This window comes from Madurella fahalii (assembly GCF_045866475.1).
Source record: "Madurella fahalii IFM 68171 DNA, scaffold_5, whole genome shotgun sequence".
In the NCBI taxonomy this organism is placed as follows: domain Eukaryota; kingdom Fungi; phylum Ascomycota; class Sordariomycetes; order Sordariales; genus Madurella; species Madurella fahalii.
The window spans coordinates 1,616,842-1,639,248 of record NW_027263975.1 but is presented as its reverse complement, the minus strand read 5'-3'; the positions used below and the strand labels follow the sequence as shown (position 1 = coordinate 1,639,248).

General features: G+C 58.1%; 8 protein-coding genes across 8 annotated transcripts; 5 read left to right on the top strand and 3 right to left on the bottom strand.

Annotated features, from left to right (window-relative positions):
• Positions 1-814: 814 nt before the first annotated feature.
• TFG1 (transcription factor IIF subunit tfg1) lies at positions 815-2,998 on the top strand (the record flags this gene model as incomplete). Its single annotated transcript, XM_071064478.1, has 3 exons — positions 815-2,161; positions 2,220-2,652; positions 2,718-2,998. The coding sequence occupies 3 exons, from the start codon at positions 815-817 to the stop codon at positions 2,996-2,998; spliced, it is 2,061 nt and encodes a 686-aa protein (XP_070920579.1).
• A 426-nt stretch (positions 2,999-3,424) lies between these two features.
• Positions 3,425-4,492, bottom strand: CWC26 (Pre-mRNA-splicing factor cwc26; the record flags this gene model as incomplete). Its single annotated transcript, XM_071064477.1, has 1 exon — positions 3,425-4,492. The coding sequence occupies one exon, from the start codon at positions 4,490-4,492 to the stop codon at positions 3,425-3,427; it is 1,068 nt and encodes a 355-aa protein (XP_070920578.1).
• A 2,731-nt stretch (positions 4,493-7,223) lies between these two features.
• On the top strand, positions 7,224-8,046 carry MFIFM68171_09057 (uncharacterized protein; the record flags this gene model as incomplete). Its single annotated transcript, XM_071064476.1, has 2 exons — positions 7,224-7,435; positions 7,596-8,046. The coding sequence occupies 2 exons, from the start codon at positions 7,224-7,226 to the stop codon at positions 8,044-8,046; spliced, it is 663 nt and encodes a 220-aa protein (XP_070920577.1).
• Positions 8,047-8,975: 929 nt separating this feature from the next.
• On the bottom strand, positions 8,976-10,062 carry MFIFM68171_09056 (Quinic acid utilization activator; the record flags this gene model as incomplete). The annotated part of the gene is made up of 3 exons (XM_071064475.1): positions 8,976-9,171; positions 9,233-9,826; positions 9,884-10,062. The coding sequence occupies 3 exons, from the start codon at positions 10,060-10,062 to the stop codon at positions 8,976-8,978; spliced, it is 969 nt and encodes a 322-aa protein (XP_070920576.1).
• Positions 10,063-11,042: 980 nt separating this feature from the next.
• Positions 11,043-13,655, top strand: MFIFM68171_09055 (Quinate repressor protein; the record flags this gene model as incomplete). Its single annotated transcript, XM_071064474.1, has 2 exons — positions 11,043-13,331; positions 13,437-13,655. 2 exons carry the CDS (start codon positions 11,043-11,045, stop codon positions 13,653-13,655), a joined length of 2,508 nt encoding a protein of 835 aa, XP_070920575.1.
• Positions 13,656-14,042: 387 nt separating this feature from the next.
• MFIFM68171_09054 (uncharacterized protein) lies at positions 14,043-15,259 on the bottom strand (the record flags this gene model as incomplete). Its single annotated transcript, XM_071064473.1, has 4 exons — positions 14,043-14,597; positions 14,650-14,761; positions 14,815-15,059; positions 15,116-15,259. The coding sequence occupies 4 exons, from the start codon at positions 15,257-15,259 to the stop codon at positions 14,043-14,045; spliced, it is 1,056 nt and encodes a 351-aa protein (XP_070920574.1).
• A 1,419-nt stretch (positions 15,260-16,678) lies between these two features.
• MFIFM68171_09053 (uncharacterized protein) lies at positions 16,679-17,949 on the top strand (the record flags this gene model as incomplete). Its single annotated transcript, XM_071064472.1, has 2 exons — positions 16,679-17,759; positions 17,834-17,949. 2 exons carry the CDS (start codon positions 16,679-16,681, stop codon positions 17,947-17,949), a joined length of 1,197 nt encoding a protein of 398 aa, XP_070920573.1.
• Positions 17,950-18,611: 662 nt separating this feature from the next.
• On the top strand, positions 18,612-22,376 carry MFIFM68171_09052 (polynucleotide adenylyltransferase; the record flags this gene model as incomplete). The annotated part of the gene is made up of 1 exon (XM_071064471.1): positions 18,612-22,376. The coding sequence occupies one exon, from the start codon at positions 18,612-18,614 to the stop codon at positions 22,374-22,376; it is 3,765 nt and encodes a 1,254-aa protein (XP_070920572.1).
• Between the last annotated feature and the right edge of the window lie 31 nt (positions 22,377-22,407).

The window sequence follows — 22,407 nt, the reverse complement described above, 5'->3', positions numbered from 1 at the left end:
CTGAGGAATAGAAAAGAGACCTACCGTGGAGTGCTCCCCGTTTGACAAGAACAGTCGCCGGGGATAATCCACCCTGTGGAGATATGATCAAGCCTGACATCGGTGACAGCTTCGTAGCTCTTGCTAAAGCAAGATCGAAGCGAAGCCTCGCCGTCACGGCCTACAACGTGTTCACGCTGAGAATGTGTCGACCAATCGTTCCTTAGATAACTGTTAGGGAATATGCCTTGAAGCGAAACCCTTCCTTTCGCTCACTTGGTAATCTGTACTTTGGAGCAGCGGTAATCAAGCAAAGCTTTAAGAATCTCTACCATGTTATCCACCACTATTACTATGCATACAGCGGTGGCATGTAATTAGGCTGTCACGTGATGGTAGTGAGAGTGCTTGATTTTTGAGCCGCGAAAGTTGGCGAGAGGACCAAAAAGTGGGGCATGCGTCGAGCACGGTGGGCCCTTTGTCAGGTCTAGGCTGCTCACCACTGAAAGCGATGCTCCAACTCCGGACCTTCTTTGACTCTGCCTTCCAATCCCAACGATTTCCGGGCAACCGGCTTGCAACTTCTCCATCGCCATCCGCCTCTCGATTGACGTGTATCATTCTTCGCCATCGATTCGGGTCATCAATGCGACGTGTTGCATCTCTCTGAAGCCTTTCTCTCCGGTTCCAGACCAACATTGCGCGTTTCCAATCCCGCGATCTCTCGATGACGTGCGACACTTGAGCAGCCGCATTCTTTCCGCAGACCGCTACCGGTCGGATCCATTGCCCTGCCGCCGCCTGCGCCAGCTTCTTCCCGGGGCCGCTGTCGACAATGAGCGCTTCCATTCCTCCCGCCGCCAACGGCGCCTCACGCCCTCCTGCAGGCGCGCCCGTCTTCCAACGCAAAGCCAATGCCAATCCGCTGGTGGCGAGAAAAAAGCCTAGGCCGAAGCCTGCATTATCGCGGCCTCCCAAAGGGGGCCCGGTTCCGACCAAGGATCCTAATGAGCTCACTCCAGAGCAGAAAGACGCGCTGCGACAGCTGGGGCTGCAGCGTCAACAGAATGGCGGTTGGTCGGAGAAGCCGCCGGAAAGCTACCAGGACTTTCCCCTGGTTATGACGAAGCGGTCTCTCCTCGAGGGTGTGCGTCATCACATCATGCGCATGACTAAAGCCAAGGGCGAGGGCATTGTGGACGTGACAAACCAAGAGCAGTTTCCCCGCCCGGTAACCCTGCTCCGTCGTGATCCTAGACTGCCATCCGCCCACCGCATGGCAATGAAGGAAGAGCCCGCGCCTATGGATCCAGCAGAAGCCGCCGAGTTCGAACGTCTGCGGCAACTCAAGGCTGACAAGGAGGCTCAACGCGCTTTGGACCAGGCCCAGATCGCGCCCGTCGCTAGAAGCAACGAGCCGAAGCCGAAGCAGAACAACAAGAAGGAAAAGATGACGTCTTTCTACGGGAGGAACTCGGACGCGCAAAAGAAAGAGTCCAAGATCCATTACGAGGAGACGTGGCCGTGGCATCTTGAGGACGCCGAGGGCAAATCTGGGGTGTGGGTCGGATCTTATGTTGCTGGTCTGTCGGACCTCAACGTCGCGCTCGTGATCGACGGTGCGCGTTTCCGGATGATCCCGCTTGAACGGTACTACAAGTTTGATGAGAAGCCCAAGTTCGACACGCTACCTCTCGATGTCGCCGAGAAGATGATGTATGAGGTCAAGCAGGTCAAGCGTTGGGTAATGAAACAGAAGGAGGACGAACTGCTGGAGAGAGAGAAGAATGAGACGAGGAACTTCTTGCGCGGCCCCACCCGTGTCAAGACGGAGAGCGCTACTTCGCGCATGGCGCGTAGGGATGAGAGGCAGGACGACTTTGAGCTCGACTTCTCCGGAGACGAGTTCCAGGATGACGACGAGGCTCCCGGGTTTGAGGCCGACGACGAAGACGCCAAGGAGTCTAAGACGCGCATCCGCCGCGAGCAGGTCTCAGCCAATACATTTGGAGAAGGCGAAGAGGACAAGGTAGAGCAAGAAGAGCGAGAGAGGCAGCTGGAGAAGCTGAAGCGGAAGATGATGGGCAAGCAAACCATGAAGAGTCTGAAGAAGCTGGAGCATGCGATGGACTACGACGAGGATTCGGATAGCGACGACAACAATCCTTTCACCGACCACGAGGTAAGTTTGCAGCTGCCCGCCCGAGCTTGCCCACGTTCAGTATTAACTCGAATGTCAGGACTCGGACGAAGAGTCGGAGTCGGAGGATCGCAAGGAGGAGGATGAGACCAAGAAGGCCGATCAGAAAGAGCAGAGCGCTTCCGGCGCAAATACCAAGGGCAACACCACGCCGTCGGGGAAGCACAGAGCGGCCGAAGCGGCCAAGAAGGGCAAACTGAAGCGGCCTGGCTCGCCGAACATGACGGACTCGAGCGACAACGAGGCTGCCCGCAAAAAGCTCAAGACCGGCAAGGGATCCGTTACCGCCAGCCGTGCTGCAACTCCACTCCCCGGACGGCCCAAGACATTAGGTGCCACGAGCGATGGTGAAGCCACCGCCGGGGAGGCATCCGATGCAGGTGCCAAGTTGAAAAAGAAGCTCAAAGTCAAGCCGGGAGTGCGCCCTGCCGGCACGCCTTCGGGCTCGAGGGCAGTTAGCCCTGCACCAGCCGGTAAAGCCCTTGTCTTGAACCTAGTGTTTTCGTGGAATGTTGCTAACCGTAGCCTCTCATTATAGCAAGCCAAGGTCCTAGTATGGTCGGTAGCGCAACGTCTAGCGGGTCGCCGCCGCCGGGAGATAGCAGAATCCAGCCCTCTGAAATTGTCGAGTCCCTTGCTCCTTATGCCGAGGAGGGAATCACCTTGGGCGACCTCTTGCGCAAGTTCCACAACAGGATTAATCGGCCGGGGGGCACCACCAAGTCGGAGTGGATCCAGATGGTCAAGGCCCAGTCTGTTTACGATACCAAGTCTAAGCTGCTTCGCCCCAAAACGAGCAGCGAGTCGCCACAGGCCTGAGAGGGCAGAGAATAGAGAACCGCGCCTTGGCTTGGTTTTACACCTTGACGTTGGGTTGATGGACTTTGGGGCCTTTTGTTGTACTAGTAGCGGGTATAGATGCGCGCAAGGACCGATCCCGTACATTAGGAGCCTGTACAGCTTGTGCATGACTGTAGGAGGTATTGAATCACGGATGATGATACACGAAGAATCGCCTGCCATGCATATTCATATTTTCATGCTGCCAAAAAGCAGTCTCGGTCGGCAGTACCATGCTTCTATAAAGTAAGAAATCGTAGTCCTTGGCTTCCCAGCTCAGAGCCTTCAACCATCCCGTAAGCCCACAACACAGATCTAGACCCAGTCAAGTTAATGCACAGCATGAAGACGTTATGTCCCGAGCGTCGTTTATCGTCCAACCACAGTCACCACCGCATAAAACCCTCACTCATCCATCTGCCAAGCATATTCCAACCCCCGATTCCTCTCCCGTCGATTGATCGCCTTGAACCTCTCCGCCTCGAACCCATTCCCCCTATCCACCCCGTCCCACCTATATCCAGGCCTAATCCCGTACCGATTCGGCGGCGCGGGCCCCTTGTACACCGGTCTCCTCATCCCCTTCCCCCCCGCGCCTTTCCCCCCTCTTGCCCATGCACCCCCGCGGTCTCCCTTGTCATCGTCAACCAAAAACTCGGCCATCGGGTCGTTCCACCTCTCGGCCCGCTTCATCGCCTCGTTCATCTCGGCGTCGTCCTTGCCCCGCGCGAGCGGCATCAGCGCCGCCTCCTCCAGCTGCTCCCGCCGGGCGCGCGCCGCGGCCACCTGCACGTCCCCCTTGAGCAGCCGCTCCTTGGCCTGGGCTGCGCGCTCGGCCTCGGCGGCGGCGCGGCGGGCTTCGGCGCGGCGCAGGGACGCGTCGACGCGCCGGCCCGTGGCGTCGCGCAGGATGACCTGTTCTTCTTCTTGCGCTTGTTGTTTGGATGCCTGGAGCTGGGCGAGCTCTTCCCGCTCGAGCTGCTGGCGCGCGCGCAGCTGGGCGGTCAGCGAGGCGGCGGATTGCAGGCCGGCTTGGGCGCCGTTGGACATGAGGGGGAGCGGGGCGGCGGTGTCGTCCTGGGCGGCGAGCGGGAGGTCCTCGGCCTGTTCGCGGGCGCGGGCGGCGGCCGACTCGGCGGCTGCTGAGGCTATGATGGCGTCGGCTTCCGCGGCCGCGTCATCTTTGGCGGCGGCGGTAATGCTGCTGCTGCTGCTGCTCTCGCCAATAGTTTTCCAGGCGGACTTTTTGGCGCGCCGGAAGTCGCTTGTGCTGCCGGCTACTACCGCTATTGGAGCGTCATCGTCGTCATCGGCATCCTTGCGGCTGCTGGTGCCCCAGCCTGTGTCGTCGTCGTCGGTTATGAGGAGGCCGGAGTTGGAAGTGGCGGCCTTGCGCTTGCGCTTCTTGGAGGAGGGTTTGCTGTCTGTCGTGAGGTAATGCGAAGCTAGATAGGCTGCTTTGTCTGAGGGCATAGTGGGTGGCCTAGGCGGCTGTGGCCTAAGGGTCCTTTAGCAATGACCGCGGTAGATATCCAGTTCGGTTGGTTACGCGGTCGTTGACTGTGGTTTCAATCGATGCGCTTTGGGTGCCATCAAGGTGCTGATTGGTCTGTGCTGGAAATTTTGGGCCGTGCGACATGTCCTGCATTGGAACTTCTGAAGCACATGACATCACTGATAAGCCGCTGATAAGCGATAACGCTGTGAGCACGCTGAGGGAATCGCTTGCCGGGGTCGACAACTTCATTCAAAACACATGTCCAGACATGTTTCACTTCGAGAAATATGACCCGTGTCCATTTTGGCCATCTTGTTGTTTTGACCGGATAGCTTAAGGCTAAGTCGGATTCGAAATCCCGACATGAAGGAGCTGAAGTTTGGGCTGGGACGTCGCTGAGCTACGTATCTCGGACCCAACTCAAATCGAGATGTGCCGGATGCGCCAGACTTTGTGAGCAACGCATAACTAATAAGTAGCAAGGCTCCCATCACCGCAAGGTTCCCATCACCGCAAGGTTCCCATCACCGCAAGGTTCCCATCACCGCAAGGTTCCCATCACCGCAAGGTTCCCATCACCGCAAGCTTCACCGCACATTCCCCGGGCAAGCTCGGGACGCCAAAACACCTCAGGGTAACCTGGCTGCTCGGCAAGCTACGAGGCACGGTTGCGAGATACGCAATTGATCATCCCGAATTGTCGTTAGGGCCTTTCCGCTGTCGATGGCACCTAAGATGGCTGTAGAGACGTTCATCTTTGGCAACTAATCCGCAGAGCTCGGGCAGTTTACCTCACCGCTCTGGATAGCACTGCCCATTCGGCACTGCTCTTTGGCGGTCTACGCAACGCCAAGCGTCAAAACGGACAAACTATTTCCATTTCTACATCCTGTGCCCGAGGTCTTGTCTGAGGGAAACTGAAGGTGCATGTACAGTAACCATAGTAGATAGGGTCCTTCAACGGTAATCCCGAGCTTATCGGCTTACCAGTGGAGTGATATTCATGCAACCCCTCAAACGATGTGCGGATCTTCAGGGACTGCCGTGTATGGATGTGTTGGCCATACCTGCAGCCGTTCTCAGACGGCATATTGTCCCAATTTCTACCCTTTATGATAGTGGGACAAACGGGGGAAGATTCGAGGTTCTCTGCTCTGAACAACCAATTCCATGTCTCATGTGAAAATGCTCCATCAGCCAGCAAGGTGTTTGCGGGGTCCCTGCAGGTATCCACAGCCACGGCATGCGGTTTGACAGCCGCTTTGGGATCCCTCGGTACCCGCTGATTTCAGCCAGGCGTCTCACCAATTGCGCCTCCCGACTCGTGCATGCGGCCGCAGCAGAACAGGATGGGGACTTGCCTGTGAACCAGCTGAAGCGCGCAATGAGTACACGGGCGAAAAGGGAAGCCGTGGAGTGGTCGCCTTGCGACAAGACTCGCTGGACGGTTTGGCGTGGCCCTGACCGGTTGCATCATTGGCCTGGGGTTTGATGCCGGTGCAACCACCGCTGCGGGATGATGCGTTCCCGCTGCATGAACGGGTGCTCTGCAGGACAGATCTGTTCAGCCTTTATCGTTATCGCTACGCGTTATCACATTCGTCCCGAATTCCAAGGAATGGATTGCACACTAAGGTAAGTGATCTTGGATGACGCTGGCATCGCAATCCCTGATTCTGGAGGCCACTGCTAGCCCAAAAGAACCGACTGCCGTTCTGCTTCGGGGCGACCAACCAGCTTATGCATTTCCGTAATGCTCGAGAAGCTTCTGCCTCCATTTCATCATAGTGCACAACAAAATGAGGCGATGACCAGCCGGGACCAAAGCCCAGGGCAAGTAGGGAGCGAGGACCCCGTTTGGAGCCAAGAATAGGCATGGTCACCCGGCCCTCGCCGCATCCGTTTGGCCCGGAATGCTGACGCCAACATCTTCCCCCGGCTTCAGAACGCTCGTGGTCATATGCCGGCCTGTCGTCACTTGTCACTCGCAGTACCCCCCCACAGATTGATGGGGAGGCGCCACCCTCCCGGTCCCATCACCTGGCATCCTGGAATCCCTCAACAGTCCAATAAGTCCCGTCGAGTAGATATAAGCGGTCCCTGCCCGTGCCCCATGGCCATCTTCCCTCAACAAACTCCCTCTTCCCCCTTTGAAACAACGAACAAAGAACTGCACCGAATAAGCTGCATCACTCTGCATCTAACTGCGTTTTTGTTTCTTGTCATTTCCTCATCCCTTGGTTGTTAGTGACCCCTGTCTACTTCCTATTTCGTCATATCGGCGCCCCTTATCGTTATCGGCGCGAGGACGTCTTAATCACGCCGTTCGTTCCCCTTTCCGTCTGAGTCACTGGCCGGCATCCGAACAGGGCCAGCTACAGTAGCTTCGGTGTTTACGAGCAGCCGCGGAGACGCCCCTGATAAAAGCTGCCTTTGAATCCCATCACATCATCCGCAGTCGCACCTGGAAGCAGCTAGACTGAACCAAGATCCCTTTGCCGGTGACTCTTTATTGCATTCGTTCTGGAATATTTACCTCCTTCCACACACCCCTTCCACACACTCAGCACCCACCTCTCGATTAGAACGACCCGAGAATAACTCAACCATCAACTTTTGCGTCTAATTCCATCAACTGTTCCGGTTCGGTATCTCGAGCCGCCACCATCTACCTGCACACGCCTACGTCTTAAACTCTGAACCACCATGGCAAACCTCGATTCACCCCAGTTCGAGTGCCGCGAGCGCGACCTCCGCTCTGCCCGTAAGGAGTGGAAGCGCACCAAGGACTCCAACGCGAAGTGGTCCAACGGCTCTCGACATCTACCGGGCATCAGCTTCAACATCTATGGGGACGTCGTCCATGGCGCCAATGCCTCAGCGAGCCACCTTGCCAAGCAACGGCCGTCCAAGCAATCGTAAATCTCCCCCCCCCCTTCCTTTTCCACTTTCTCCTTACCTTCATACCCAACCTTTTGCGAAAACACTTTCCCCCTTCTCCTTCTCTCTCTCCCCCAAATTCAACCCCGTCTCCCTCTTGAGCCACTCCATCATTAACAGACCAACCCCACCATGTAGCGCCTCCAACCCCTACAAAACCGACAAGAACCTCACCAAGTGCCGTCCCTCGTGGGAAGTCCCTGACGCCCGCCTCCGGAGCAAGCTCTTCGCCAAGATGGAGCTCCGCGACGCTGCGTCTTTCCCCCCACTAGACTCACCGACGCCCTTGGCCCGGAGATTTAGCTCCAGCGCCGGTGCGGCCAGCCCTACTGCGGCACCAGACAATTTCCTCTACAGCTTTGACCGCACCGAGTCGCCCGGGCGGCCCTTGACGCTGGGGGTGTTCGTCAAGGCCCCCACCAGCCGGGAGACGGAGCGGCTCGTGGAGAGGGAGTACGAGGTGCTGGATGAGAATGGGGAGGCATTGAAGGGTAAGAGGGCAAGAAGGGTACTGAGGGCTGGGGGTGGGAGTGGTGTGGGTGATGGGGACCGGGAAGGGGTGGAAGATGAGGGGTTTGAGTTGGTTTGAACTGCCGTTCCATCCTTCTCGTTTCTATCCGATACCGGTTTGGACGTTGTATAGGTTTGTATGTGGGAAGATGGCGGTTTCAGTTTTCTGATCCGGCATTGTATATCGTTTTCTTTCCTATCTCGAGGATGCAATTCTCGGCGCTAAGGGAGGGAGCTGGCATGCATTCATGCATTATCGTCATTGTCTTCAAGGGTGTATATTTGTTTCCTTGGCCTCCGTTAGGTTCTCTGCGCTTAGGACGCTGCCGGAGATAGGGACCACAGTACTAGCAGTGCCTTGGCACGGGATTGAGGTTATAGGCATCGTATTACAGGATAGGACTATTTAATGATAAGACCTGAGCTACTCGGTCTCTTGCATAAGACAACATTTTATATTGTGAGACGCTTAACATTCTTAGGGTCCATAAAGTCTAGTTTCTGCCAAGATACGGCTGGCTATCTCTAGGGCCTTTATACAAATTATTTGGCCAAAAATATGAGCTGAGAAGGTCCCTCTTACGCACATCATCATGATAGGGCCTAGTCTTCAAATAAGGTTAGTGCATCAGGTCGGCAGCATGATCCCGGTATTCCGCTTACCTGACCGTATGATTTTGAGTGCAAATGACTGGCATCGCTGTTTGTGGTAGCTAGGCTCCACGGACGGGACGGATGGTCCTAGGAGATGCAAGAAACGCGGGGATACCACGGACGGGAATCCCGCGCTTGCTTGAGTAGTGGGTATCACCGGCTCGCACAACATGATCTGTACAATGTACAGTCAGTCGAGTCAGTCGACCCCTCGGGACAAAGGTGTCTCGTCACTAACGTCAGAAACAATAAGCGGGAGGATGTGAAAGAACCTCCTTCGTAGCCTTGACAATCACCCCGGCCTTACACGCCCCACCAAAGTTCAGTTTGGTAACCGGCGGTGAGCGGTGGCGTTCAGCCCGGGAATGCACGGCCCATGAGAAGCTCATAATAGGCTCTTTGCTCGGCCTCGGAACCCAGAGACGGGTCAAACTCGGGGTCGTTCGGCTCCGGGATGGGTTCCGGGTTCGAACCCATGCTGTAGAAATCCGCTATCGTCTCGTCTGGAGCGAAACCGAGAGACGCCAGAGTCTGGGAGGTCCTCGTCGCGCTGCTGCAATGTTAGCTTGTGTTTGTGAGGGACGTGGGAGCCCGGCGCGGAGGGTTCGTACGCTTGCGCAGCATCTTTGGCTACGATATCCGATAAGGATGCTATGTCTTTGGGCTGGAAGGGTGATCCCAGAGCACTGGGCAACTTGGGCTCTGGCACGGCAAAGCTCGAGACGGATTGACTCCTCTGGCTTGGGGGTTGTGAGACTCTCTTGGCAGGCGGTGGCCGGGCTGGCAGACTGCCGTCCCCAGCGTCCTCGTCGTCGACCTCTTGGGAGGGCACGGCGGTATCGGCCGGGGCGGTGGGGGCGGGGCCATTGTGGCCGAAGAAGGCTCTAAACACAGAGCTCTGCTGCCATTTATTAATCATGGCCTCTTGCTGGTTTGAGTCTTTGATGGATGCGATAACGCTCCTGCCGGCATTGCCCCGTAAATGACCCTCGATAAGCGCGTCCAGACCGGGGATAGCATCGAGCACGGCCCCCCAGGCCGCGGCGCTCTCTTTGTACGTGTTGAGAGCGGTGCGGTAGCCCTTCTGCGGGCCACGGCGCTTCGTCGGACGCAGGTACAAGCACGGTTTGTTGTGCTTTGTACAGACACCACATTTTGGCTTGCCATTGTCGCACGGCTGATGGTTGACATGGCAGAAGTCGCAGCTGGAGACGGATGAGTAACAAAGCAGCAGCTAAGCGGGACAATGAGTGGTAACTCACGCCCTCGAGGCTTTTTTCCTCTTTCGGGGGTTGGCCGGCGCCTCGCTTCCCGCGTCGGCTCCGGTATCGCTGGCCGGAGGAGCCGGAGCCGCAGCACCCGGCGACGGCGATGGACCGGTCACAGGCTGAGCCGGAGCTAAAGTAGGGCCAATTGCGGGCTCTTCGGCGGCTATCTCCATGCTAGGCAGAGACCGACGAGCCCCATGAGCCCGGATGAAAAAAGTATGTAGAGGAAACGAGGACAAGCCCTCGGTCCAATGCCGCTTTGCGTCAATCAAGCCAAGGTTGGGTTAGAGAGAGCGCTGACCGAAACGTGGGGAAGCGAATAGGACAGAAAATTGGCGATACAAATCGCGGGGCGCCGGGCCCCTTGCTTCCGGACAGCGAATTACTGTACCCGGGGGGCTGCTGGTGGGCCCCGGAGGCTAGGCCTAAAAGCTCGTGGGACTCCGGTCCGTCTCTCACTGGCTGCCTGGATGACGACGGACTGCGAGATTGTGTAATGTGTTAATTGATGAGATGACGAAGCCGGCCACGCGCACACCCGAGGTTAGGCAAGGGAGATTGAGCATTTCCCCCGTCTCTTTGCTACATTGCCCACAAGATAGCGAACCACGCGAAGCACCAAATCGTAGGCCCGGTCGTTGTCGCCCTGCTGCTGCCACCTGCTGCCACCCATCTCTCTCCGACAGGCTCGATCGCAGTCGAACCAGTCCAGACCATCGGCGGCTCGGTTCACCAGAGCGGGGATGGCATGGAATGGATGAAAACTGACCCACTGGCCCCGAATGCCCGGTCCCCAAGATCCAAATTCTAGCACTCCCAAATCGCTGTGGGGTAGCGCCCGCGGGAGCCCTGCATCGACGACAGGGTCTACATTTTCCCGCCGTCGCAATCCCGACAAATCTGCCGATGATTCGGTCTCAGGACGGCACTCCCGAGTCGGGCGCTCATTCTGCGGCCTGAATAATTGACCGAGCACTCGCCCATGTCTTGTCCGCCCGATTTCGAAGAAGTTATGCCAATTCTTTGCCCTCGAGGCGACCTGACCCTAGCACTGACTACGACGACGAATTCCATTCCGCCGGTGACAGCACGGATCCCCTTACACGGCACTGAATGACTGCAGTTAGTGCCGGCCGCGGTACCCGAACCAGACATGGCCCCCCCAAGGAATGAGCGCGTCTTTGAGCCCAATGCATCCATCGTGCTTGTCGGCTGCCGCGGGGCCGGGAAGCGTACCCTGGGCTTCATGGGTGCCCTCCATCTCCGGCGCCGTCTGGTCACCGAGGACCACTACTTCGAGAAGCTCACCGGCCTGACCCGAGGCCAGTACCTCGCACGGCACGGCAAGGAGCACTTTGGGCGCCACAACATTGACGTATTCAAGCACATGTTGGACAGCAACAGGACCGGATGCATCATCGAATGCGGCATGAGCAGTCTCAGCGACGAGGCCCAGTATGCCTTGCGCGAGTACTCCCGGACGCACCCTGTGGTGTATATCCACCGCGAGAGGGAGCAGATCTCACGCCTCTTGGATCCAACAGATGCCCGGCAGCTTCTGCAGGCTGACGGGAAGCACCGGAGTTGTTCCAACCTCGAGTATTTCAACCTCTACGACCCTTCAACCCACTCCTCACCCCAGGCTTCAGGGGTGCCGCCCTCCGGAACTAGCACCCCGGTAAATGGCCGGCACCCTGGCCCTTCTAAACTCCTCTGTGCCCGCGAAGATTTCGTGAGATTCCTCGACATCATCACCGGCCGGGGCGCTACCAGGGCTTGGCTGGAAAGCCCTTTCTCCGTTGCGGCTATTCCCCCCGAGTTTCGGTCTTATTCATACGCCCTGCGCCTCCGTCTCTCCTATCTGATGGATATGGATCTGGAATGGGAAGACTTTGAGGCCAGGGGAGACTGCGTCGAGCTGATCATCGACCATTGGCCAGAGGATCTCCTGAACGTCATCGCCAAGCAGGTCGCCTTGATCAGGAGGAAGTTGGGCATGCCCATCATCTACCACGTCGAGGAAGATCCCCGGGGAGAACGACGGAGGCCGCTAGACGAGAAAAACGCCATGGATGCCGAGCTCCTAGAGCTAGGTCTCCGACTCGGCGTCGACTACATCAGCCTGGACCTGCAGCGCGACGAGGCCCTTATCAACCGAGTCTTGCGGCACCGGGGCAGGTCAAAGGTGATTGGGAATTTCTGGTACATGGGCTTTGGGGCCCTCCCGTGGCAGGACCCGAGGCAGATCGAGAACTACCAGCGGGCGCAGGCATTAGGCTGCGACGTGGTCCGGATGGTGCGGTTCTGCGCCAACGACAGCCCAGCCGAAGTCCTCGAGGCGTTCAAGGCGCAATTACAGCAGGCGCTCCCGGACCCAAAACCACCGCTCGTCGCGTACGACTTCTCGGTCCTCGGCGCCCGAACCCCCTTACAAACCCGGATCCTCGGCCCGGTAAAACACCCGGACATGGAAAACGAACGCGACCACCTCGCCACCGTCTCGACCTGCTGCCACTCGTTCGAGCTCCTCTTCCGCCAATTCCTCCTCGACCCGCTCCAGTACTACGTCCTAGGCTCCAACGTCTCGTACTCCCTCTCGCCCGCCATGCACAGCGCCGCCTACGACTTCTCGGCCATGCCGCACACCTTCCAGGCCGTGGCCTGCTCGACGCTCGACAGCCTCAACCAGATCTGCTCGTGCGACTCGTTTGGGGGCGCCTGCCTCACGGCGCCCTTCAAAGTCGCCATCATGCCCCACCTCAAGGTCAAGTCCCACCACGCCGAGGCCATCGGCGCCGTCAACGTGCTGCTGCCCCTGCGCGGCAAGACGACCGCCATCCTGGACCATGCGAACTCCCGGAACAAGGCCGGCCCCGTGCGCGAGTTCTTTGGCGACAACACGGATTGGAGCTCCATCTTGACGTGCCTGCGCCGGGCGATCAGCCCAAGGAACTTTGTCCAGCCCAGCAGGACCACCGGGCTGGTCATCGGCGCCGGCGGCATGGCGCGCGCCGCCATCTACGCGCTGTACCAGCTGGGGTGTAGGAACATCTTTGTGTATAATCGGACGGTGGAGAATGCGGAGGCTGTGGCGGGGTATTTTAACCAGTGGGCGGCGGCGGCGGCGAATCAACAAGGGTCGATGGGGGGGGGTGGTGGTGGTGGTGGTGGGAATGGGAATGGGAACGGGAATGGGAATACGAATGCGAATGTGAATGGGAACGGGAATGGGAGCCCGGTGAATGGGGTGGCGGCGGTGGGGGGCTCGAGAGAGATTTGTCGGGTGCTGCGCTCGCTGTCGGATCCTTGGCCGAGGCAGTACCAGTTCCCGACCATGGTGATCTCGTGTGTGCCGGCGACGAGCGTGGACGGGAACCCGCCGGCGGATTTCGTCATGCCGTTGGATTGGCTGAGGAGTCCGACGGGGGGAGTGGTTGTTGAGGTGAGTTTTCTTTTTCGGTGTTTGTCTTTCTTCCGTTCTTTTCCCCGCAACGCACCACTTCGTATCCCCGTGCCACTAACCGTCTTGACCCTTCCAATTCCACAGCTCGCGTATGAACCCCTCGTCACACCCCTCGTGGCGCAGATGCGTGCCGTTACGGATACCATGAGCCCTTCGTGGGTGGTGGTTGACGGGCTTGAAGTGGTTGCGGAGATGGCCATTGAGGCGTTCGAGCTCATGACGGGCCGCATGGCGCCGAAGAGGTTGATGAAAGAGGTGTGCAGGAAGACGTGGGAGGGACAGCAGGGCGGTATGGAGGTTTAAAGATACCTCCTGCATATCGGTCCCGAGATAAAGGGGGGAGTTGGGTTGTGGATGATGAGGGATGCTACTGCGTTGATTGGATACCCGGTATACCTACTGGCAAAGGCGCCGATGTAATATTGGTGGATGAGGCCTATCTATGCGCGCTTCGGTTAGGTAACGAAAGGAAATGAATGGGCCAGGGACTTTGTTGAAGCTTGGAACAGAGCATCGTAATAACCTTCACTGGGGACTCTGTGCCCCGGTCGTGGGTTGATATACTGGTAAAGACGCTCTATACAAAACACGTACGCCAGCATAAGTCAACGCTCCAGAAACGCCGGTCCCGTGAATTCAAGTCGTGCTCCCAAGCCAAACCAGAACAAAATCACCGCGCTCTAGCCCAACTCAGTATCCAATCCCGATACCCAGCCAAAACTCGGCTCGATCCAATGCATTCTTGGCCCACCCCAGATCCCAATGGATCCCCTGCAGGCTAATCAGCTCCTCTGAGCCCAGGCACTCGTGCTCCCTCCCCTCGCGCTGGGCCGTCCAGACGTAGTTGCAGAGGTCGGTCAGGCAGGCGTGGGTGAGGGCCGTGACCCCGTGTGCAGGCGCCATCAGCTCCCGTCCGCCCCACAGCTTGACCAGCTCGGCTAGCTCGGGGGAATAGTCCCAGTGTCCGTCGGGGTGCTGGAGGGCGCAGAGGCGACGGATTACGTCGATGCGGTTGAGGGGGCTGTAGGCTCGTCTGGAAGGCGGACGGCTTGGCGATGGTGATGGTGATTTTAGGTCCGGAGTCTGCATGGCGTGTGTGGCTGGCATAACTTGGTGCTGTGGGTATTGATATTGGTATGGGCGGTATTGAGGCTGTTGCTGTTGCTGTTGCTGTGGTGGCTGTGGCTGTTGCTGCTGCTGTTGGTGCTGCTGTTGTTGTCGTCGTGACATGGACTGCTCAGTTACCTGTTACAGGGTTAGGATGCAGATTTGGGCCACAGGGATTGTTGGCTTTTACATGGGAAGTAGCGTAGACTGGGGCTGATACATAGGAGTTATGCTGTGGCTCTTGAGTGCTTTGCCTCACCAGGCTGAGGATGAATATCCCCAAGAGGGTGAGGTCTAGGAAGCTGTAGCCATGTTAGTTATCCTTGCTCTCGCGTCTGTCGGGGACGCGCCATACACATTCAGCCCGGACAAGGCGCATCCAACTTTGCTCCATACCGGCACCAGCGGCCGGTCGGTTCCCTCAAAGAAGGTCTCCGAAGTGTTGACTATGAGCTCAACGAATTGAGTGAAGTAATACAGCACGCCGCCCCAGACACCGGCGCACACAACGAGCCAGACCGGAACAGTGTACATGTGATATGAACCGGGCCGTGACCGGGTCAGGCAGAAGTAGAGGCCAAGCAGGAAGTGCAAACCGCCCTGGTCCGGCCTCAGTTAGTGGTTGGTCAGGGCTCCGGGTAGTTCAGTGTACTCACAGCGACTACGGCTAGGATGAAGGGGATCGTTCCGACGCCGAAGACGTAGATGGAAGCATAGATGGAGACTCCGGCAACGGGACCTAGCGCCGGGAGCAGCCAGCCAAACGGCCGCGGGATTACGACTTCCCTTGGAGATCCCATGCTGTCATGACGACAATGCGATAGTTGCCCCTGGACCGAAGAAGTCGTAGTTGTTCGTAGTTTACCAACGGAACCAGAACTGCCCGTTGCAGAGCAAACGAACAAAAGGGCGGACAAAAGCAGACATGACGGTCAAATCATACCAACCCACCGTCCTGGCCGGACTCTTCTGCAAATTTTTGACGATCGGGCCTGGGGGGAGGCCCGAAGCACGCTGCGGCTGAGGAAGCCGACCGACAACGAAACAGCCCCAGAGCGCGGAAATGGCTGCAGCCACATGGGAAGATGGCTGCTCTTCAGCTGTTTTGATAGGGCACTGCGGCCACTGTGCGACACGCCTCGGTGAGACATGCAGATTCCCAGCCCGATTTCTGTCACGATGGGGATGGAGATGTCTGCCAGCTCGGCAAACGGGAATAAACACAGACGCAGACTCCGGCTTAGACGAGCAAGCCATTGACGAACGACTTACAAGTGACTCTATCCCTTTCTGGAAACCAGAGTCAGGCATGGTCGAACTTACGATAGGCGGTGACGCCAAAGGCGCACGCTTGTTGGCCGCGGTGAGCAGGCCTGAGTTGTCAAAGAAAAGTCTCAGAACTCACGAGACAGCATGGCGCTGGCGTTCAACAGCCCAAAGGCGGTAAGGGGGATGGTTAGCGCTGTTCGCCCAGCTGGGTTGGGCAAGCCGTCTCCACATAAGATCACCCGCAGTTCCTTTCCCTTCAGAGCTCCGCTGTTTCGATTCCCCCCCCCCCCCAACTCATCCTTTTGCGGAGACTGAATGCCTTCTTTCCCATGCTAGACCACTGCATCTTCCAAAGCAGCCGCACGGGCCAGTAACGTTATTACTGGCGGCCTCTTCCTGAGCTCTGAGGTGACGGCCGTCAATCACTGAAGCTCAGCCCCAGCCCGGTGGTGGCATTCGCGATGCATCGCGTCCAAGGCGCCATCCGATTGGGCAGTCGGCTCTCGCTCGCCGTTTGACGCAAACATGGGGCCGAACAGCCAGGCATGGGGGGCTGCTGCTGCGCCACGGTCAAATCGCAAAGCTCTGCTGGAGACACCAGGCCTCCTTTCGACCTTGGATCTCGGATCTTGGACCTTGGCCAAACCTCGATCGGTTCTGGACGGTTTGCTCGCAATCCGTCGATGGCAACCACGTTCATCAGTAGCCAAGCGCATTATCCTGCTTCCTCGTAGCACGCCTAACTGTTAGGTTGGGGTGGATTTCCACGTCTGGCCCCCAGCCTCGCGACGCCGGGATTCGCTGTTCCACCGGATCTCAAGCATCGTGCTCCCGGCTCGACCCGGACTCGGAACACCGGGAGCCGCAGCATCGCACAAGGCAAGCCTGGCCGTGCCGTGACGTGCCGGCGAACAGGCACCCGCTACTGCCTTCGGCAGACATCAGCTGCCATGGATCCAGCCGAGCATGCCCGGCTCGGGGAAAAGGCTCGTCTCCGGGATCACATCACCATCCAAGGGCAACATGACCAACAGCAGCTGCAACCGCTGCAACCCTCGCCCGCGGCTTCGTCAAGCCGCTCTCCCACCTCAGGAAGCAACTCGGTCCCCATGACCGAGGAGGAACTGCGCTCATCTCCCGTACACAATCCGCATGTCGTCCTCCTTCCAAGCAACATCGACATAACCCGCTCACCCACACCACCCCCTTACTCTGGCCCGTCCACGCCGGCCCAAGAACCAATCCCTTCCCCTCAAGCCCCCAAAGCCCCCCCGCGGTATCCCGGCCTGCCTCCCCTGGACTACCGACTCTACAACCCTCCCTTGTTCGACCTCTCCGCAGACAAAACGACAATCCGCACCACTGTCCCCTACCTCTCTACCAACGCTGACGCATTGGTATCACTAATCCGTCAGCAAGCCACGGTCCCTCCCAAACCGCAGATTCACATCGTCGGCCGCCGCGGCAGCAGTCCCACAAGCGGCCGCATCGACTTCTCTATCAAACTAAACCTCCTCCCCCTCTTAGTCCCAGAAGACCCCCGTCAACGGATGGACTACCTCCGCTGCGTCGGTCCCGGGGAGGTGGCTTTCCGCGGGGGGAGCAAGCCTTCCACCCAACCCGAGGCCACGACACCCGAAGGGGACGACGGGGGGTTGGAGGCGTGGGCGGCGCGGTACGTGGCCGACGCGGCGAGTGTCAAGTCGTTTGCGCTGGAGAGGGTGGTGGCGAACCTGGACGTGCACTGGCTGGAAGGGCAGATCAGGGCGTTGGTGGCAGGCATGAGGTACCCCGGCGCCGTGGCGGTTTCGTTTCCGGTGACGCATTGCAAGGTAGTGGTGCAGAATCCGGATAAAGTGAACAAGTTTTTCACGAGCGTCACGGGCTTCTTTGCGGGCAAGAAGAAGTACGAGGTCATCAAGGCGGTCTGGCCGTTTGCGACGATGCAGAGGACCGGGGAGGGGGGTAGGAAGTGTGTGGTGCAAAGTGAGGAGGTTTGGTGGAGGGAGTGGAGGGAGCCGATTCGCTATGGTATTTTCCCGCTCTCCATTACATCTTTCTGGAATTGTTTTGGCCGAAATGTGATGAGCTGACCTGGGAAACAGCAATCGCCACGAAACGGCATGGCTGGGTGACCAACGAAGACAAGCTGGAGGCTCTCATGGAGGGGCCGCCACCGGCTGCGTCTACAGTTGACTGGGGACCGGACGGTTCTGTTTAGCATTGAGTGTCTTTTTCGTTGATGGGGGCGGTGCAATACGGGTTCATAGCGATGGAGTTCTGGTATCAATGGTCAAAAAGATCTGTATACAAATTAATGTCTACATTGGGCTGGCGGGATTTCTTTCGGATCCCCTCCGAGACGGCTACAGGGATGGTAACACACTGGTGATGAGACCAACTGACATGTATTTTTATAGTGCTGTAACCAAACCCCCTCGCAATGCTCGCCATTCTGCGACTTCTTGTCTCACAGAATGATTCTTGATGCACCGCTTCAAAGACTAAACTAGTCCAGATGATGGTTGTACAGGGCCGAATGAGTCTCTGTTCGGGCCGTAAATTTGAACTGACTCACCCGGGCAAGTATTGGTGGAGGCTGCGACAGAACGTGGCTTTCAGCTCATCTCACAGCCGCATCATGAATTGCGGGGAACAACTTCATCTTGTTTGGTTCTGCTCATGAAGCAGTCGATAAAAGGTGTCACATCTCACCGTAATCTTAATCCACTACATCTTTCTGTTCCTCATTATTCTCAATTACGCGGCAGAGCTGAGCTCAATTTAGTTCCACCTATCTCATCTCACCCCAGCCACAACATCCGATCCTACACCCCGGCTACCACCACATCAACAGGCCAACAACAGCAACAACAACAAATCATGGCGTCGTCACCACCTACTCCAGAACAACACCAATCCCAACCCGAGTCACAACGACAATTCTCCCTCACCTCCCACGATACCGCCCTCGCCCTAATCCCTCCCAAGCACCTCTGGCCCCGCCTCGACCGCCTCCGCGCCCTCTACGACAAGGCCTACCCCCGATGGCCGCCCCACATCAACCTCGTCTACCCCTTTGTCAGACCCGACTGCCTGGACGCGGCCGTCGACAGAGTCGCTGCCTCCTTGCGAGATGATGATACCATCACCACCGGTAACGACGGCAGCGGGAAGGCGGGGGTTGAGGTGTGCCTGGACAAGGTGGGTGTCTTCCCGCACAAGCGGGACAATACCATTTATCTCTCCGACGACGCCGGGGAAGGGCGGGGGGAGCGGGGGGTGGTGGCGCGGCTGCGGGAGGCGATAGTGGAGGGCGCGTTGGGCGGCGGCAAGACGGTCGGTGATGCGGGATACAGGATGCATCTGACCGTGGGCCAGAGCGAGGACGTGACCGGCGCGCCGCACAAGTTTCTGGTGGAGAAGGTCGGCCTGGTGCCAGCGCTGAGGTGGACGGCTGGGGAGGTGCACGTCTTGGTCCGGGAGCGGGACAGGGAGGGTGCTACGAGGATGAGGTTGTGGGGGGTGATTAGGTTGGCGGATGGGAAAGTGGAGAGGGTGCCGGCGGGCATGGGGGAGTTTTACGGGGAGGGCGGGGAGAGTATGGGTTTGAACGGGGATGAGGAGAGTCAGGAGGGGGGGGAGGATGTTGCGGAAAAGGACCAGCTTCAGAGTGGGCTGCCGTACTACTTCGACGAGGAGACGGAGCGGTGGGTGCCGTTTAAGCCGACAGAGTTGGACACAGACGAAGAGACGCCCACAACGCTCACGGTCGCGAGCTACAACGTCCTGGCGGAGTTTGAGTGGCCTGCCTCCGTGGCTCGGTATCCTCTGCTGGTGGAAAACATTCTGGCCAGGGATGCGGCGGCCGATGTCCTGGTGCTGCAAGAAGTTACGGATGGCTTTCTGTCCTTCCTTCTCGCCGACGAGCGAATCCGGGACGCGTACCCATTCTGCAGCCACGGCCCGCCGGACCAAGACGATATCGAGCCGCTGCCGAGCTATCTCAACATTGTCGTGCTGAGCAAGATTGCCTTTGACTGGGAGTATGTCTCCTTTCACAGGAAGCACAAGGGCGCCATTGTGGCGAGGTTTAACAGTCTCGGACGACTCGGCAGCGCAAAGTTCTACCCCCTCGTGCTCGCATCTGTTCATCTCAGCCAGGGTCTTACCGATGGAGCGGTAGCGGCCAAAAAGACAGATATCAGGAGGATTATTGGATATCTCTCGGAAACTTACCCGAGTCATCCCTGGGTTTTGGCAGGAGATTTCAACGTTACCACGTCGACGATCTCAATCGACGCGGCGCTCAAGAAGAATGCCATCTCGGATCTGACGGCTGGGCATCTTGCGCGGCTTGATACGCTGCTTACCGAGGCCAAGCTAGACGATGCCTGGAAAGTGTCTTTAACAGACGCGGATGTCGACAGCGATGAGGAACCGGTCGAAGGGGAGCAGGGAGCCACCTGGGATCCGACAGCAAACACTGTGGCTGCCGCCACGGCGGGCAGTGGTGCCAACATGCGACCGCAACGCTATGACCGGATTCTTGTCCGAGGCGAGGGCTTGCTCGAGATTGTCAAGTTTAACATGTTCGGCTTCCCGAAGGACACGGCCGCCGGCAACCCCGACCTAGGACCGCCCGTTGCCAGCGACCACTGGGGCATTAGATGCGTTATGAATGTCGGGGAGTTTGGAGACGAAGCTGACGGACCGTCCGAGGAAATCAGCAGCCTCGTTGTCCCTGTACATCTGAGGAAGGCCCCGCAAGCCCTGGCTCGCGGAGGGACCGTAAACGAAACTCTAGTTGAACTTGGGGTTATTCCAAGCGATGAAGAGGCTACGAAGCGGAAGGCTGCGTTCAAGCTCCTGAAGCATGTTCTTCTCGAGACGCCTACGCCCGATGCCGCGGAGACGGCGCGGCTGCAACCAACAGTCGTCATGGTCGCTGTGGGATCATATGCTCTCGATGTCTGGACTTCTTCCTCGGACATGGATGTCATGTGCATCGGGCCCTTCAGCACCAGTACTTTCTTTGCTCTCGCCTCGCAACGGCTACGCAAGGCTGCCGGGCAAGGAATCAGAATTTTGCGCCGCGTCAGAGCAAACACGGGCACCATGCTCGAGATCGAGGTGCACGACATCAAGATGGACTTGCAATATTGCCCAGCCACGGACGTTGCTGAGCGCTGGCCTAATGTCCTCCGCACGCCGGCTTCCGACCCTATCTGGTCTCTGTCGGCGCAGACACTCTCCAAGCTCAAGGCCATCCGCGACATTGACTATATCCGACGGTCCGTTCCGGATCTTGCAGCTTTTCGCACAGCGCACCGATTCATCAAGACATGGGCCAAGTCCCGCGGCATCTACTCTGCTCGGTTCGGCTTCCTCAGCGGTATCCAGATCTCTATTCTGCTCGCGCGCGTGTGCAAGCTACTTGCGCGCGAATCCGGGCCTTGCTCGGTCGAAGACATCCTCACGACCTTTTTCTCTCACTACGCCTCCTTTGACTGGGCAACTAAGATGGCGTTCGATCCGCTCTTCCACAATCAGCGCCTCTCGTACACGCGCACTTCTCGCGAGCCGCTAGCAATTCTTGGTTATTTCCCTCCAGCGCTCAACACCGCCCTCGCCGCCTCCGTTCCCTCGGTACGGACGCTATCAGAAGAGTTCCGCCGCGCCAGCGAGTCGCTCTCTTCAGCGTCCTCGTGGTCTTCCTTCCTCTCCGCCTCGGCCGCCACAGCCGACTTTTTGGCCTTTCACAAAACCTACATCAAACTCGACATCCAGTACTGGGGCTTGTCGCTTGCCAAAGGCGCCCAGTTTCTCGGCTGGCTCGAGTCCCGCTGCGTGATGCTCCTTGTGGACCTGCACCGTCGCGTCTCCAGCCTGCATATGCGCATGTGGCCAGCGAGGTTCGTCGAGCGGGCCGAGAGTGATACACAACAGCAAGAAGCGGAGGAGCAAGCGCGTGAGTATCGCGGGACATACCTCATAGGCCTCGACAAGCTCGACTCGTCCCAGACCAGAGAAGATCTCCAAACTACCCTTGGAGCACTGCGAACCGCTCTGAGCCGGTTCGAGACCCAGATGCGCAGCGACGGGCGCTATTTTGATACGCGCAGCTGCTGGCTTAGCGCAGCACTGGTCAACAAGGCCGAGCTGAACAAGCTCAACCTCGAACTCGACTCGCGCGAGTGGGGCGAGTACACTCCCGGCGATGAGGAACAGGACGATGAGGACGAAGAAGAGGCACAAGGACTGCAAGATGTCTCTCTGGACGATGAAGAAGAATCCTCATCGGCCAGGAAATTCAAGAAAAACAAAGGAGGCAAGCGGCCCATCGCCGTCGTGGACGTCCGGACGGACAAGACCAAGAAGTTCCGGACTGCGGCCGACGTCATGAACCGGATCCGATGGGACCCGCAGCTCGACAGTAGCGATTATGTGGTCGGATACGAAGACCGTTTCACGGGCGCGCAGGAGAAGGAGCTCGAGGCGTGGAAGAGCGAGCAGACGGACGAGGAGTTTATCCCGCAGCATCGGATTTTGTACTTCAGGCGCAAGAGCGATGGTAAGACCGTGTGGGATCGGAGAATCAGGTGGGATGAGCTGTTCGGGAGTGCCGGAAATGATCTAGATGACTAGCAGGTACTAGTTGAGCAAGAGTTGGATGATG